This window comes from Ooceraea biroi, chromosome 14 (assembly GCF_003672135.1).
Source record: "Ooceraea biroi isolate clonal line C1 chromosome 14, Obir_v5.4, whole genome shotgun sequence".
Lineage (NCBI taxonomy): Eukaryota > Metazoa > Arthropoda > Insecta > Hymenoptera > Formicidae > Ooceraea > Ooceraea biroi.
In genome coordinates, this window is record NC_039519.1 from 1896865 (window position 1) to 1911656 (window position 14792).

The 14792-nt window shown below is 39.4% G+C and overlaps 1 protein-coding gene across 1 annotated transcript; it reads right to left on the reverse strand.

Moving 5' to 3' along the window:
- Positions 1 to 12876: 12876 nt before the first annotated feature.
- On the reverse strand, positions 12877 to 14726 carry LOC113563377. Its single transcript, XM_026974904.1, has 2 exons — positions 13195 to 14726; positions 12877 to 13097 (listed from the first exon to the last, which is right to left on the reverse strand). The coding sequence occupies exons 1-2, from the start codon at positions 13500 to 13502 to the stop codon at positions 12959 to 12961; spliced, it is 447 nt and encodes a 148-aa protein (XP_026830705.1). The 5' UTR covers positions 13503 to 14726; the 3' UTR covers positions 12877 to 12958.
- Between the last annotated feature and the right edge of the window lie 66 nt (positions 14727 to 14792).

A 14792-nucleotide genomic window follows, 5' to 3' on the forward strand; every position in this document is an offset into this window, starting at 1 on the left:
AGCGCGGGCTCCCCGTGGATGACGTGGTGGTGCCGTTCACCCCCGTCATCAAAGGTCTCGGTGTCCAGTTGGACAGTAGGCTCTCTTTTGTTCCGCACGCCGAATACGTCGTCGAGAAGGCAACTGCGGTCGCGAACGCGTTGTCACGGCTGATGCCCAATCTTCGTGGGCCCAGCCAAGACAAACGTCGATTTATACATCTATACCGTGCGACGCCGTAAATGAGCGACGTTCGTGACCGCGTGACTAGCCCACGTTCCGCCGTGATCGTGGGAAGTCACGGGTGATTAGAGGTCGAGTTGGATGGTCGGAGAGGACCAATCCACGGTACAATTCGGGACTAGAGTATTGGGCACCAGGTGCGCGAACGCACCACTCGAAAATTCGACACAAACGCTATAGCAATTGACAGCTCCGCGGCGAGCGACAACGGGCGAAGATAGTGTATGATGAGAGTCTGGAGAGGAGAGAGTCAGTAACGAGTCATATAAAATTAACAAGTAATATATTTGGTAAAGCAAGTAACAGGTAGAGATCCAAATAGATACGATTAACGTAAAACAAGCACGATAAGCACAACCGAATAACCGCAAAATAGACAAAATAATAGTACGGGATGTAGTCACGCGGGAGGTCGTTTATATCGTGGTAATTATTACGTACACGACGCCGATTTTGGAGACACGAGCGCGTCAGCGTCGAGATCTCGCGGATCGGTCGTGACGCCAAATTCCGAACGATATCGACAGGATGAACAATACCCGGGAAGCACACCCGAAACGCACGATGATAGGTACGCGATACTTTATGCGGGAGCGCTACTCCACGCTACGAGACGGAAAACAATAATCTTGCACGATACGCGAGCGTTACTTCACGTAACGATACAAGAGCGCTATTCCACGCAAACGATACGAAAACGATGCCGGAGAGTTACTCTACGCAAACGATAACTCGCAACTAATCATCGCAACCAAAAGGACGAGACGACAGCTCGCAATCAATTACCGCAAAAGAGCGAGACGAAATTACCGGAACTGAAAGGACGAGACGATATTACCGCGTTACCGTAACCGACATGACCTTCCGAAACACGATCGTACGCAAGAGATCTGTAATCGATACAGTACGCAATATACCCGGAAACGAGACGAAACGAACATCTCATACGATACTGAAAATTACGCCATACATGGCACGCGATACAATACAACACGATACAAAGCGACTGGAGCCGGCGAATCCCGAGAGGGAGGATATAATCACTCTGGTACTCAACACCTTGCGGTGGCTCGGTACATTCGGGAGTGTACGGAATTAGACTATTTTCGCGGTACAACTTCCGGAGCCGACGGGCCTCGATAACACGCCTCCGACAGGTTATCTCGACTTTTGAATTACTACTGAGGCTCGAGGTGCCGCCTTGGCCGGGAACGGAATTATGCAGTCGTCGAATGAGGTTCTTACAGTTCGGGCGCTCGTCCCTCGTCGTCCTGATCTTCAAAGTCGCAGAGGCTTCGGAGTCGCTCCTTATGATTCGCTAGTATCGCTAGTAGATAGGGCTCGCAGTGAGGATCGCGGAGCGCGCCGGGAGGGCCTTATCAATCCGCGCATCGATTTGCGCAATCCATCGATTCGGCGGCAATAGATCGGTGATTCAGCCGCTAATTCGGCTCACCCGCAGTCCCTCGGGTGACGATCCTTGTACTCTGTTTTGCACCGCTCCCTCCCGTCTCTACTATCGATAGTTCCCTGCCAGGGGGGCCAGACTCCGACAGGGGTGAGGCGGTTAGATCCTCCACCCGCTCTGGCCAGCGGGCCCGCCTCGGTAGTCGGGAACAGCGGCTTGCAAACAGTGATAAAGCTGGCGAGCAGATCCTCTGCTCGGTAGGTCGAGGGTGCGGTAATTTGGAGCTGTGCTCCGGTATCGCTGAAAGTCCGCTAGGACTCGGCTCCTCCCGGGCTCTCGATGCTCGCTTCCGGTCATCTCGCAGGACTTCTCTCCTCCCCGTCCTTCGCTCCTCCATATCCAGTAGCCTCTCCGTTGTCTGTATCCTCACTCGGCTATTCTACATGCAATTCCTCTCGCAATCTTTCTGTAAAAGTAATTAACGAAAAGAACGCGACGGATCGCTCCCCCTCGAGAGGCTGGAGCGACTCCGATAAAGTCCCCCCCTCGGTCGAGCAACGCCCTTGTGACGGACGCTAAAACGTCACGTCATAACCGTGTTGGCAATCCTGCTGTATGCGGCCCCCGTGTGGGCGCAGCAGGGTATGCCTCGCGGCGTGAAGACGCTGATGACTCGAGTTCATCGGCGTCTATGCGCTCGGGTAGTGTCTGCGTATCGCACAGTTTCGGACACGGCGGTCGGGATATTGGCACGTGTGCTGCCGATTGACTGTTTGGCCGAGGGCCGTATGTGGGGCTACGACCAACTCGTTCTGGTCAAAGAGACGCAATACGCGGTGTCCCCCGTGGCGCGACCGGTTCGTGTGCGTATACGTCGGCAGGTCCAGGACCGCATCCGAGAGAGGTGGAAGACGTCCCTTCAGGAGATGACCCCAGCAGATCCGGGGTTCAGATGCCGGTGCCTACTACTTCCAGTTTTGGATGAGTGGATGGACCGCCACCACGGACGTGTCAATTACCACCTGACACAGTGGTTTACAGGACACGGCGCGTTTAACTCCTTCCTCGCACGTATCGGCAGGAGGGAGCAGGACGAGTGCCCCCTTTGTAGGGCGTCTCCCGAGGACGCAACTCATGTGATGCTCTCATGTCCTATGTGGTCTGATTGCAGGTCTTCCATCGACCAGCCCGGAGTTGGCCTTCAGGAAGCCGAGCGGCGTCTGTCAGCACTATGCTGGCCAGCAAGGACGAGTGGAGCCGGGTGGTGGAGCTTATCTCCACCATATTTATGCTTCGCGAGGAGGAGGGCCGTGAGGAAGAGCAACGGCTCTTGGCTGCACGGGCAGCCTTAGGAGGAGTATTTTAGTCTACTGACTCGGCAGCATGACCCACCTGCGGTATTGATACGGTTTTGATTAGGGTGGGGCATTCTGCCCGGTCTTGGAAGGGTTGTTTCGACCTTTTTATGGACGTGCGCAGTCCGGGTGAGGGGGGGTGATGGCCGAACCTCCTGGGGGTCTGGGGGCTCACAGGGGGACGTAGGTCGCACAATATCACTCTTTTTAGCCGGGAGCGTAGAACCGGCGGAGAGTCCCTAATGTAATGCGCAATTTAGTTCCGGGACTCTTTGTGAGCGGTTTGGATGGTGGGATTAAAAAAAAGGTTAAAGCAGAGAGTACTTTGTATTTAACTGTTTGAGCTTTCAATATTCAAAATAACTGCTATACTTTCGAAACTTCTTTTGTTAATAACTTTTTAATAAACAACAATCCACGATTAAAACTTAGTGCGGGTTATTCGGGGAGGTGACCTTTGTAATATATGTCAAATTCAAGTCCTTACTTCGTGTGGACAGCTGAAAATTCCTACAAAATCATTAAACTTCTTTTGTTAATAACTTTTTAATAAACAACGAGCGACGGCTAAAACCTCTTGAAGGTCGCTCAGGAGGGCGACCTTGACAATATATGTCAAGGTCAAGGTCATCGGGGCTGGCTCCCCTCATCGACATATTTACCACTACTAATTCTAATACTTTCTCATAAATTAGTAATAATGTAGTGTTGAGATTTAAAACCTGAGGTTTAAAACGCGATAGGGACGCGGAATCATGCGATAATATTAATGCGAGCAAATTCGGGAGAGCAACACAAACAGGAGTGAGCGAGGGGAAGGGAGAAAAACAGAGAGCGAGGTGAAGGTTGAGCGAGCGGACAGACGAGAAGTGAGCTCTAGAACGCGATGATCGACTTGAAATTCGAAGTGCGCTGATTGTATCTATTTCTGACTATCATTAAATTGAGTATATCACTAGAAAGCAGTTTTTAATTTTTATCGAGCTGGATATTAACAAAATCAACCTACAACTTGGGGGCTCGAATCGGGATTAAAGACGAGTTTTTGACAAGATACGAAGATGTCGGTGAAAGGGGTTGATTACAACACGTTTAACGTGGAGGAACTGAAGGAGAAATTGCGTGCTGTGAATGCGAAGACGAGTGGTAGTAAAGCTGAATTAATTAAAAGATTGATACAAGTCGATCCTTCAGGCTCAAGGACGACTTTGAGAGAGATCGAGAATGTTCGAGAAGATGGCGAACGAACGAGTGAAACGTCCGATAGGACGAGACGGTCGGACGAAGCTGTGAGTGAGATGGAAATCATACGAAGAGAACTAGAAATCAGCCGGAAAGAACAGGAACTTGCGAAGAAGGAGCTTGAATTAGCTAGACGTGAAATTGAGCTATTACAAAGTATGCAGCGATTGGACGTTGCTGGTCGAGCTGAAGCATTGGAAAGAGATCAACAGGTAAACGTCTCTGCGAGGACCACTCTAGAATCAGGACGTGGCGAAGTATCCACATGATTAAGTATAACAGCGATTGCGGAATTATTACATACTTATGATGGAGAAAGCGACACATATGAGACATGGGAGAGACAAGTGCTATTTTTGACGGATGCGTACAAACTTTCGGATGACTTGGTGAAGATCATGATAGGACTGCGTTTTAAAGGAAAGGCGTTGGAATGGCTGCATTCAAGGTCAGAGTATATTGCTATGTCAGTAGGTGATCTTCTTGACAAGTTGAGAGACATGTTTTATCGTCGACCCAGTAAGATTGTCAGGAGGAAGCAGTTCGAACAACGTATATGGAAGCGAGATGAAACGTTCAGCTCTTACTTCCATGATAAAATTATTTTGGCAAACCGCGTTCCGCTCGACAATGATGAGATCATCGACTACGTCATCGAGGGCATTCCTGATCCAGAGTTGAGAGACTAGGCACGAGTGCAGAGGCTGAAGTCACAGGAGAGATTACTGGAGGCTTTTGAGAATACATCACTGCGGGAAAGAAATCAGCATACCGGCGCGTATCCAAAGAGTGGAGAAAGAATGAAGCCACAGAAGACTGTTGGAAAGACCGACAAGGGTGGGATAAAGACTGTTATGCGCTGTCATAATTGTGGTCAATCGACTCATTACGCGGCAGATTGTCCTATGAAAAGTAAGGGTAGGAAATGTTTTAGATGTCAGGAGTTCGGTCACATTGCGGCAGAATGTTAGAAAGAAAGCAAGGTAGTAAAAGATAGTTGCAACGTTATTAAATGTACAAACAGAGAATACAATAAAGAAGTAAAGATAGGAAATCAAGAGCTAAAGGCGCTGATAGACACGGGCAGCAACTTGTCGATAATGTGTGCGGAGCAATACATTAGATTAGGATCACCTAGATTAACTAAAATAAGAAATTAAATTTCGCAGAATCGGTTCGCAAAGCAATGTAACATTGGGAGAATTTGATACAATTATCGAGGTTGATGATAACACCTTTCCGATTACTATATATGTAATTGCTGATACCGCAATGAAATACGAGCTAGTGTTAGGAACCGATTTTATAGATAATGTTGAAATGAACATGAAAGAAGAAAGGATATCGATTGCTAAGCCACACGTTAATTTATCAGAGGAGCAAGGCGTATTGCCAGAAATTTTTAAAATAGATTGCGTACAAGAAGTCGATGAAATAGATTTATCATACATCGCGAACACGGAGCATCGGGCAGCCGTTGAAGGTCTCATAGATAAATATAATCCGATTAAAGTGTGCGAGACAAATATCCAGATGAACATAATATTGAAAGATAACGAACCCGTATTTCAGGCAGCTAGAAGATTGTCCTCATCTGAACAAAAACAAGTAAACACACATATTGACGAGTGGCTTCGTGACGGATCATCCAACCGTCGCTGTCGGATTACGCAAGTCCGATAGTGCTTGTAAAGAAAAGTAGTGGCGGTACTAGATTGTGCGTAGATTATAGAAAATTAAATGAAAAAATGATAAAAGTTAGATTTCCTCTGCCCTTAATAGAAGACCAAATAAATGCGTTGGAAGGCGCCCCTATTTTTAGCATTCTTGATAATTTTATTAATTCTATTTTTAAAGATTTGATAAGAAGGAAGAAATTTTAATTTATATTGACGACTTTATTGTTTTCTCTGAAGATTATGACGCAAATTTAGACATATTGAAGAAGGTACTTGACACGGCCGAACAGTTTGGATTAAGATTTAATTGGAAGAAGTGTAAATTTAAGATAGAGTTTCTCAGACATGTAATAGAAAACAATATGGTGCGCCCGACAGAAAGGAAAATAGAAGCCGTGATGAAATTCCCACAGCCAATGAATGCGAGGCAAAATCAAAGTATTTTAGGCTTAACCGGTTATTTCCGGAAGTATATTCCGAACTATTCTTTGATAGCGCGTCCATTAACAAATTTGCTTAAGAGCGATGTAAAGTTTTGTCTTGGTGAGAAAGAAGAATTAGCGTTTAATCAATTAAAATTGATGTTATGTGATAGACCAATTTTAAAACTGTATAATCCGAGAGCGTATACAGAATTACATACGGATGCGTCAATGTATGGTTATGGTGCGATGCTGTTGCAGCGAGATAATGTAAGCAACGCAATGTATTCGATTTATTACACGAGCGATAAAACTTCTTTAGTCGAAATGAAGTGTACGAGTTATGAACTCGAAGTATTAGCGATTATAAAATCCTATTGTTAGAAATTTCATTCAAAATCGTTACGGATTGTCAAGCGTTTTCGTTAACCATGGCTAAAAAAGATTTATGTGCACGCGTTGCGCGATGGGCACTATAAGCCGGAATCCACTTCCGTTAATATTTTTGGTCAGTGGGAGAGAGGAAAATATCGTCATCCGAGGACAGATGATGGTCAGGAGGGCCGAATGTAGTGTTGAGATTTAAAACCTGAGGTTTAAAGCGCGATAGGGACGCGGAATCATGCGATAATATTAATGCGAGCAAATTCGGGAGAGCAACACAAACAGGAGTGAGCGAGGGGAAGGGAGAAAAACAGAGAGCGAGGTGAAGGTTGAGCGAGCGGACAGACGAGAAGTGAGCTCTAGAACGCGATGATCGACTTGAAATTCGAAGTGCGCTGATTGTATCTATTTCTGATTATTATTAAATTGAATATATCACTAGAAAGCAGTTTTTAATTCTTATCGAGCTGGATATTAACAAAATCAACCTACAATAATTAAAATATTTATTGGCCTATTGGGAAACTGAGAATTTGGGTGCGCTATCTGGTAGTCGCAAGGAAAAGTAGTACGGGTGGGTCAGTCGCCGTGTGATTTAATCACTTGCATAATTATTTTATTTATAAGCTTTTAACTTATCAGATGATGGAATTTTCTCCACGAAAGACTAAAAGTAAAACATATTGTAGTGTGTACGGTTGTAGTACTAAAGCGTGTAAGAATTATACAGTAAGATTTTATAACTTTCCTACAAAACATCAAAGTGTTGTTAAAATTGTGAATAAGTTCAACGAAGAAGAATTAATCGATCGGCATGCAGCATGGATAAACATTTTGAAAATAGAAAAAAAAGTAACTCCTTCCATGAAAGTTTGTTCACTTCATTTTACGCCACAGGATTTTATACCATCACGTAAGTGTAACATAACCTATTTGTTACCAAAGTTTTATTGTTATCAAAAAAATTCGAAACTTCATAATATTAAAAAATATTTACTTTTATATATTATTTAGGTGGTCATGTACATCACTTAAAGAAAATATCTATTCCATCGCTCAATCTTCCAAGTAGTTCAATCGATACAAAGCCGAATTTAATGCAAGAAACTCAAGCAGTATCACGAGAAGAAAGATTTCGAAAAAGGTCTCTCTACAAAGATGCAGTACAAGATGATTTCGATATACCTCATAATAATTTGGAGATGATCAACAATGAAGAAGAAATAGAACAAGAAGAAGATAATGAACATAAAGTAGAGGAAGAAGTCATCGAGTGCATTTCTGAACCAAATGTTGAAATTATATGTAAAACATTTATGGAAATGGGAGTACAAGTTTCTAGTGACTGTATTATTTCAAAATTTTCTACGTTTATTACATCTGATAGTGAATTATGTACGGCAACTGGCATTCCAAGTTTTAATTTATTGGATACTATTGAAAAATTAGTAGAAATGGTAAAACCATCTACCACTCATTTAAATTTAAAGCTGGATTTAAGAGAAACAATAATAATGACTTTTATTAAGTTAAAACATAATATGTCATATGCAATGTTAGCAGTTTTATTTAAATCTTGTACTGCCGAAACGTGTAAAGATAGAATATTTAAAATGTTAGATATTTTATATATTTGTTTAAAACCTACTATTTTTTGGCCAAGTAAAGAAAATATTTCAAAGAATATACCACAGTGCTTTAAAGGGTTTGTAAATGTTCGTATAGTGCTTGATTGTACTGAAATTCCAATTCAAAAATCAAAAAATTTATGTTGTCAAATTGTAACTTATTCACATTACAAAAGTACTTACACTATAAAATTTATGACTGGTGTAACACCAGCTGGATTTATTTCATTTATTAGTAAACCTTATAGTGGACGTTCTTCAGACAACGTAATTTTCGAACAAAGTGAAATAATAATATTATTGGATAAGAAAGATGCAATCATGGTTGATAGAGGATTCACTATTGATGATCTTTGCAAGAAAAATGATATAAAACTTATCGCACCTCCAGTTTTAAACACTAAGAAACAATTTTCAAAAGCAGAAGCAATATTAACCCGTAAAATTGCAAAAGCACGTGTTCATATCGAAAGGAGTAATCAGAGAATAAAAACCTTTGAAGTTTTACATTCTAAAATGCTTGTATGTTTATTTAGCAAAATTGAAGAAATTTTTACTATTATTTGTGCTATTGTGAATCTGAGTTCACCAATTCTTAAAGATGATAAATTTTAAGTAATGGATAGAATAAATAAAGTTGATTCATATTTATTTCATAAAATATATTTCATAAAATATGTTGCATAAAAATAAAATATATTACATAAAATATTTTATAAAAACAAAGAAGAAAATCTGTGTGTTATAAAAATAAAAATTATATTCTTATTCATCTTGTTTGCTTGTGGCATTTTTTCACATATATTGTGTATCATTTTGTTAAAATAAATAAATTTCAAAGAATGTAACAAATCTTTTGTGTATTTTTTATCAAAACTAATAGATAAGATTTTTAAACCTTTATTAAATGGAGTATAAATTACAAAATCAGTCAATGGTAAATTTAGTACTGCCATACCTATTTGAACTTGCGCATAATAGGAATGATGTTTTTTCAAAGATAATTGATCATTTTCTATTGTTAGCCATGTAATGGATTTAATGACGTCATTTATACCTTTTTTTTTACCTTCGTACGGACATTTTATTTCGATTAATTTAAATGGTTTGTTATTTTTAAATACAATACCATCTGGTGAATATCCTAACCAAGGATTATCTTTTGAAACAATGAGACCACATTCTACTACTTCCATAGACATTAATTCTACGTAAGCTTCGCGTGCTAATGGTTCATTTTCTACACCGTGCTTAGTAAAAGAATTACTGAAATCTGATGCATAAAAATATTTGAGTGATTTTTGTTTCCAATCAGGATTTTCATTTTTACGATAAGTAAATAATTGATACGCGACACTGCCTGTTATTCTAAGTTGTCTTTCTCTTTGCCACACTGAATATAATTCTGTGCTTTCAATACAAATAGTAGATACATCTTTTTTCAATCGTCCAACAAATTCTTCACAACATTCATGAAGGGGTTTGACATTTAACTTATGTAAATCACGAAGGAATTCCGAAGACTGTTGATTATCAAAGATAACAGCAACTTTGCTAGGAAAAATATCAACTAAATTATTGTTACTTTCTGTTGTATACTCTTCTTTAGGCTCATGTCTACCAGCTCTAAATAAAAGAATTAAGAATAAAACACTTTAAGTTAATATTTAGAAATATAAATTAATTAATTAATTGCTATATCAAATAAATAAAAAACACAATTAGTAATAATGTAAATAATTTTTCTACTTTTATTACTAACACGTTGACTGCCAAGCCCATTTCAGGAAAACTTCCCACGAGGGATCAAAATGTTTTTCGTAATAATTTAAATCTAGGTGACTAAAATGTGATATAGGAGATAGCATAAATACCACCTATATTTAGATTATAGCGTTTTAAAATATTTGAAGTTTGTCATCCAAATATGGATGATAAATTGCAAATATTTTAAAATTCTATAACCCATAGCTTCCAATGAAACACCACGTAGCATATATGACTGACGTGGCAGTCGTATGTGCTATGTAGCGTTTCATTGAAAACGGCAACGTGTTAATATTATTGTTATGATTATTATTATTATTATACGTTACCATCTATACTAGTCTATTAACAAAATTATTATAGTGAAATTAATTGTTCTAAAAAATAATTAGATATATTGTATATACAAAATTTTAATAGTGTCTAAATTCTAAAAAATATATTTTCTTAAAATATTTTATTTGTTAATAAAAAAAACACAAAACAATTCTCAAAAATAAAAAATTTAATTATTAATTGTATTTTATTTACAAGTGCTTTGCTAATGCTGAAGAAAGATTTCCTTCAATCATTAACTGTCGAAATAATTTTTCTTGTTCCTCCATCTGACATTTATCAGGTTCTTCACTTTGCAATAACAATTCAATATTTTTACCCTTATTTGTCATCTCTTGGTTTTTTGATTTGATAGATTTTATTGTCTTTGATAAAAAGCAATTGTGCATATACAGGGTGTTTCTAAAAGGTCTCGTCAAACTTTAACCACAGATGCTACGTATCAAAACAAAGCAAAATGTCCATATAAACATGGGTCCGGAAATGCTCCCCTTCTGAGATAACACAAGATAAAGTCACTTCATAGGCTTCTTTGGCTCAATTACTGTAGTAATGTTTTTTTTTGTTTCGTCGCGGAGAAAACCTGTGCCAGGTTCGATCCCGGCCTTGGGGGAGCGGGGGATATGGGGATTTTTACCACTCTAAAAATCCCGTCGTCGCCTGCCTCGAGCGAGTGGCGGAGGGACACCGGAATCTCTCACGAAAACGCCGTGAAGTCTGCTCTCGCCTACGGGGAGTGACGCCCAGTTGCGCACAGAATAAATCGGACACAACAGGTTTAGTGAATCGGACACGGACCCAATCGGACACAATAAGAAACGGACACACTGCGTGTGGAATCGAACACAGTGATAATCGTACACAACGCTAATCGGACACAGTGGCAATCGGACACATTGTCAATCGGACACAGTGCCAATTGTGCACAGTAGGAAACGGACACACAGTGGTTGCAATCGGACACAGTAGGAAATGGACACACGGGGGTTGCAATCGGACACAGTAGGAAACGGATACACGATGGTTGCAAACGGACACAGTAGGAAACGGACACATGTTCCGTGACAGTTTCATTCTAATAAGGAAGAGTCAAAATTAGATGTAGAGTAAACATTGCTTTGTCTTGCAAAGTACATGCGTGGATACAGTGTGGATACTTTCCCAGTATAAACTTTCTTACTTTAATATTATTAATTTTTTATACTGGGAAAGTATATGCTTGGGTGGAAGAGCACGAGGAGACGGGCTTCGCCTGTCACCTAGTACTCTTCCACATAAAAAAAATAACAAAACTTTGGGGTGACCAAAAGTACTGCGTGGAAGTTACAATGTAGAACTTTGCTTTGCGTGGAACCTCGCTTCATATACTCTCAGCATATGTTTTCTAAATTTGTTAAATATCGCACGTATGCGCAAAGTAAGCATGGTAGCATCGCTACGCCATATAAAGAAATAGAAATAGAAAAGTCCTTACAAGTAACATTTCCAGGTTAGGAAAACTGTCACGGAACATGTGTCCGTTTCCTACTGTGTCCGTTTGCAACCATCGTGTGTCCGTTTCCTACTGTGTCCGATTGCAACCACTGTGTGTCCGTTTCCTACTGTGCGCAATTGGCACTGTGTCTGATTGACAATGTGTCCGATTGCCACTGTGTCCGATTAGCGTTGTGTATGATTATCATTGTGTCCGATTCCACACGCAGTGTGTCCGTTTCTTATTGTGTCCGATTGGGTCCGTATCCGATTCACTAAACCTGCTGTGTCCGATTTATTCTGTGCGCAACTGGGATGGGCGTATCCCGTTTCGACACGTAACGATTGGACACCAATTTACAACCGATGATAAGACGCTACGACGCTGCGATGCTACCATGCTTACTTTGCGCATACGTGCGATATTTAATAAATTTAGAAAGCATATGCTGAGAGTATATGAAGCGAGGTTCACGCAAAGCAAAGTTCTACATTGTAATTCCACGCAGTACTTTTGGTCACCCCAAAGTTTTGTTAGTTGTTTTATGTGGAAGAGTACTAGGTGACAGGCGAAGCTCGTGCTCTTCCACCCAAGCATATACTTTCCCAGTATAAAAAATTAATAATATTAAAGTAAGAAAGTTTATACTGGGAAAGTATCCACACTGTATCCACGCATGTGCTTTGCAAGACAAAGCATCGTTTACTCTACATCTAATTTTGACTCTTACTTATTAGAATGAACTTTGCTAATATATTGCAGACTTAGGAGCCAACGCACGTACATTGTCGTAGAGTCTTATCATCGGTTGTAAATTGGTGTCCAATCATGCAGTATCTAATAGTGCGGTTTGTGCGGTGTCCAATCGTGCGGTGTCCAATCGTTTCGTGTCCAATATTACGTGTCCAATCGTGTTGTGTCCAATCGTTACGGGTCCAAATGGAGGCCACCCCTTCATCTTGTGTTATCTCAGAAGGGAGGAATTTCCAGACCCATGTTTATATGGACATTTTGCTTTGTTTTGATACGTAGCATCTGTGGTTACAGTTTGACGAGACCTTTTAGAAACACCTTGTATAATGGCTGCATTTCATATTTTTCTAATATAGACTTTTGTGGTACATTCCATACACATTTTTTATCAGTACATGAAATAATTTGCAACGTTTCTAAATCATTCCTGAAAAACATTTATAAGTATGATAAATATATATATTTAATAATAATAAATATATACTGTATAATAATAAATATGTAGTAATATATACAATACTAACTTGTTACAGTACAGAAGAACTGCCATAATATGTTTACATGATCTCCCTAAACCGGCTTTACACGTGCACTCCATTTTAACAATTTGCCCATCATTTAATATTTCACCTTTTATTTCATGGGGAGTACTTTTTAAATTCGTTGTTTGAAGACAAAATGCGAGAATTTGATAACTGTCACTGCTGTCATCATTCACTTTGCCACAATTTAATACATGGCCACGGTTAATCAAATTTTCTCCATCAATAAAATTTTTACTATTTGGTTGGGCATAAGCAAATTTCCAAATTTCTTGCATAGTAATTCTCATTTTCTAGCAATTGTTTAAATTACAATTATATTGTAACCAAACAAATACATAAACTAAAGAGCTGTTTGAGCCTGTTAACCTACTCGCAGTAATTTATTCTCTCGCCACCAGGTGGCCAAAACGTAAGCCACGCTTCCACTCGATTTCCCAATATTCACTTGCTTTCTTTGGTTTTTCTACTTTCGGAATCGATATAATTGTGGATATTTTCCATCCTTTCGGACATATACCTTTACTTAATGAATCATTTATTACTTTCACCAATTCCTTCTTCATCACATAAAAACTTGCTTTCAATATATCACTAGTTATTCCTTCTTCCGTTCCTTTCTTACGTGGCAAATTCATAATAATTCGCTGTAATTTATGTACATCTATCGGTTCAAAATTTCCTATAATTCCCTTATTGTCTATAACATAAATAATTCTGTGATTTTTGCTATCCTCTCCTCCTATAGACTTAATTACTATCAATACTTCGTATATAATATAAATTAAATTTACCTGCTAAATTACATTCCCCTATATTTTCTAATACTTCAAAATCTATATTATTTATTTTTTTTGCACCCGTAGTTTCTTCTCTTATTACTTGTTTCAATGTTTTCCACATCATTACAGGGTCATTTTTGTTATTATCTATTTTCGTAATAATCTTTTTTCTTCTTCCTAATCATTTTAACTACTGTATTTCTTTCAACCTTAAATTGCAACCAGTCTTGTTCACTACCCGTATGCACCGCTCTACTATATGCTTCATCTCTTTTATTTCTAGCTATTCTTATATCATCCGAATACCATTTTTTCCCTTCCCATATATTTGGAATTTTACATTTCTTCTTTGGTGCAACCATATCTAATGCGTCTACCATGTTCTGAACAAATTTTTTTGCTCTTACGTTTACATCTAAATCATCTCTATGTTCTATTCTCTCTTCTACTGCTTTTAAAAATTCCCCGATATGGAATTTACTGTAATCCCTACTAACAGATTTCCTATATTTTTTACCTTCGTTGCTTATATTAAATTCAACGCTCACGAATGATCTGTTATATTCGGCTTATTATGTACTTTACAATTCATCTTAATATTAGCAAAAACTAAATCTATCAATATATATATGATTTTCGTCAGTGAGTGGGTAAATATACCGATTAGGGGAGCCAGCCCCGATGACCTTGACCTTGACATATGTTGTCAAGGTCACCCTTCTGAGTGACCTTAAAGAGGTTTTAGCCGTCGCTCGTTGTTTATTAAAAAGTTATTAACAAAAGAAGTTTAATGATTTT

Bases quoted from the DNA above. Each gene is read 5' to 3' on its own strand.
- LOC113563377 (XM_026974904.1), bottom strand. From the start codon at position 13,502: ATGAGAATTACTATGCAAGAAATTTGGAAATTTGCTTATGCCCAACCA. The intron at 13,098-13,194 runs GTTAGTATTGTA...AATGTTTTTCAG, and splicing joins GTTCTTCTGTACTGTAACAA to GAATGATTTAGAAACGTTGC.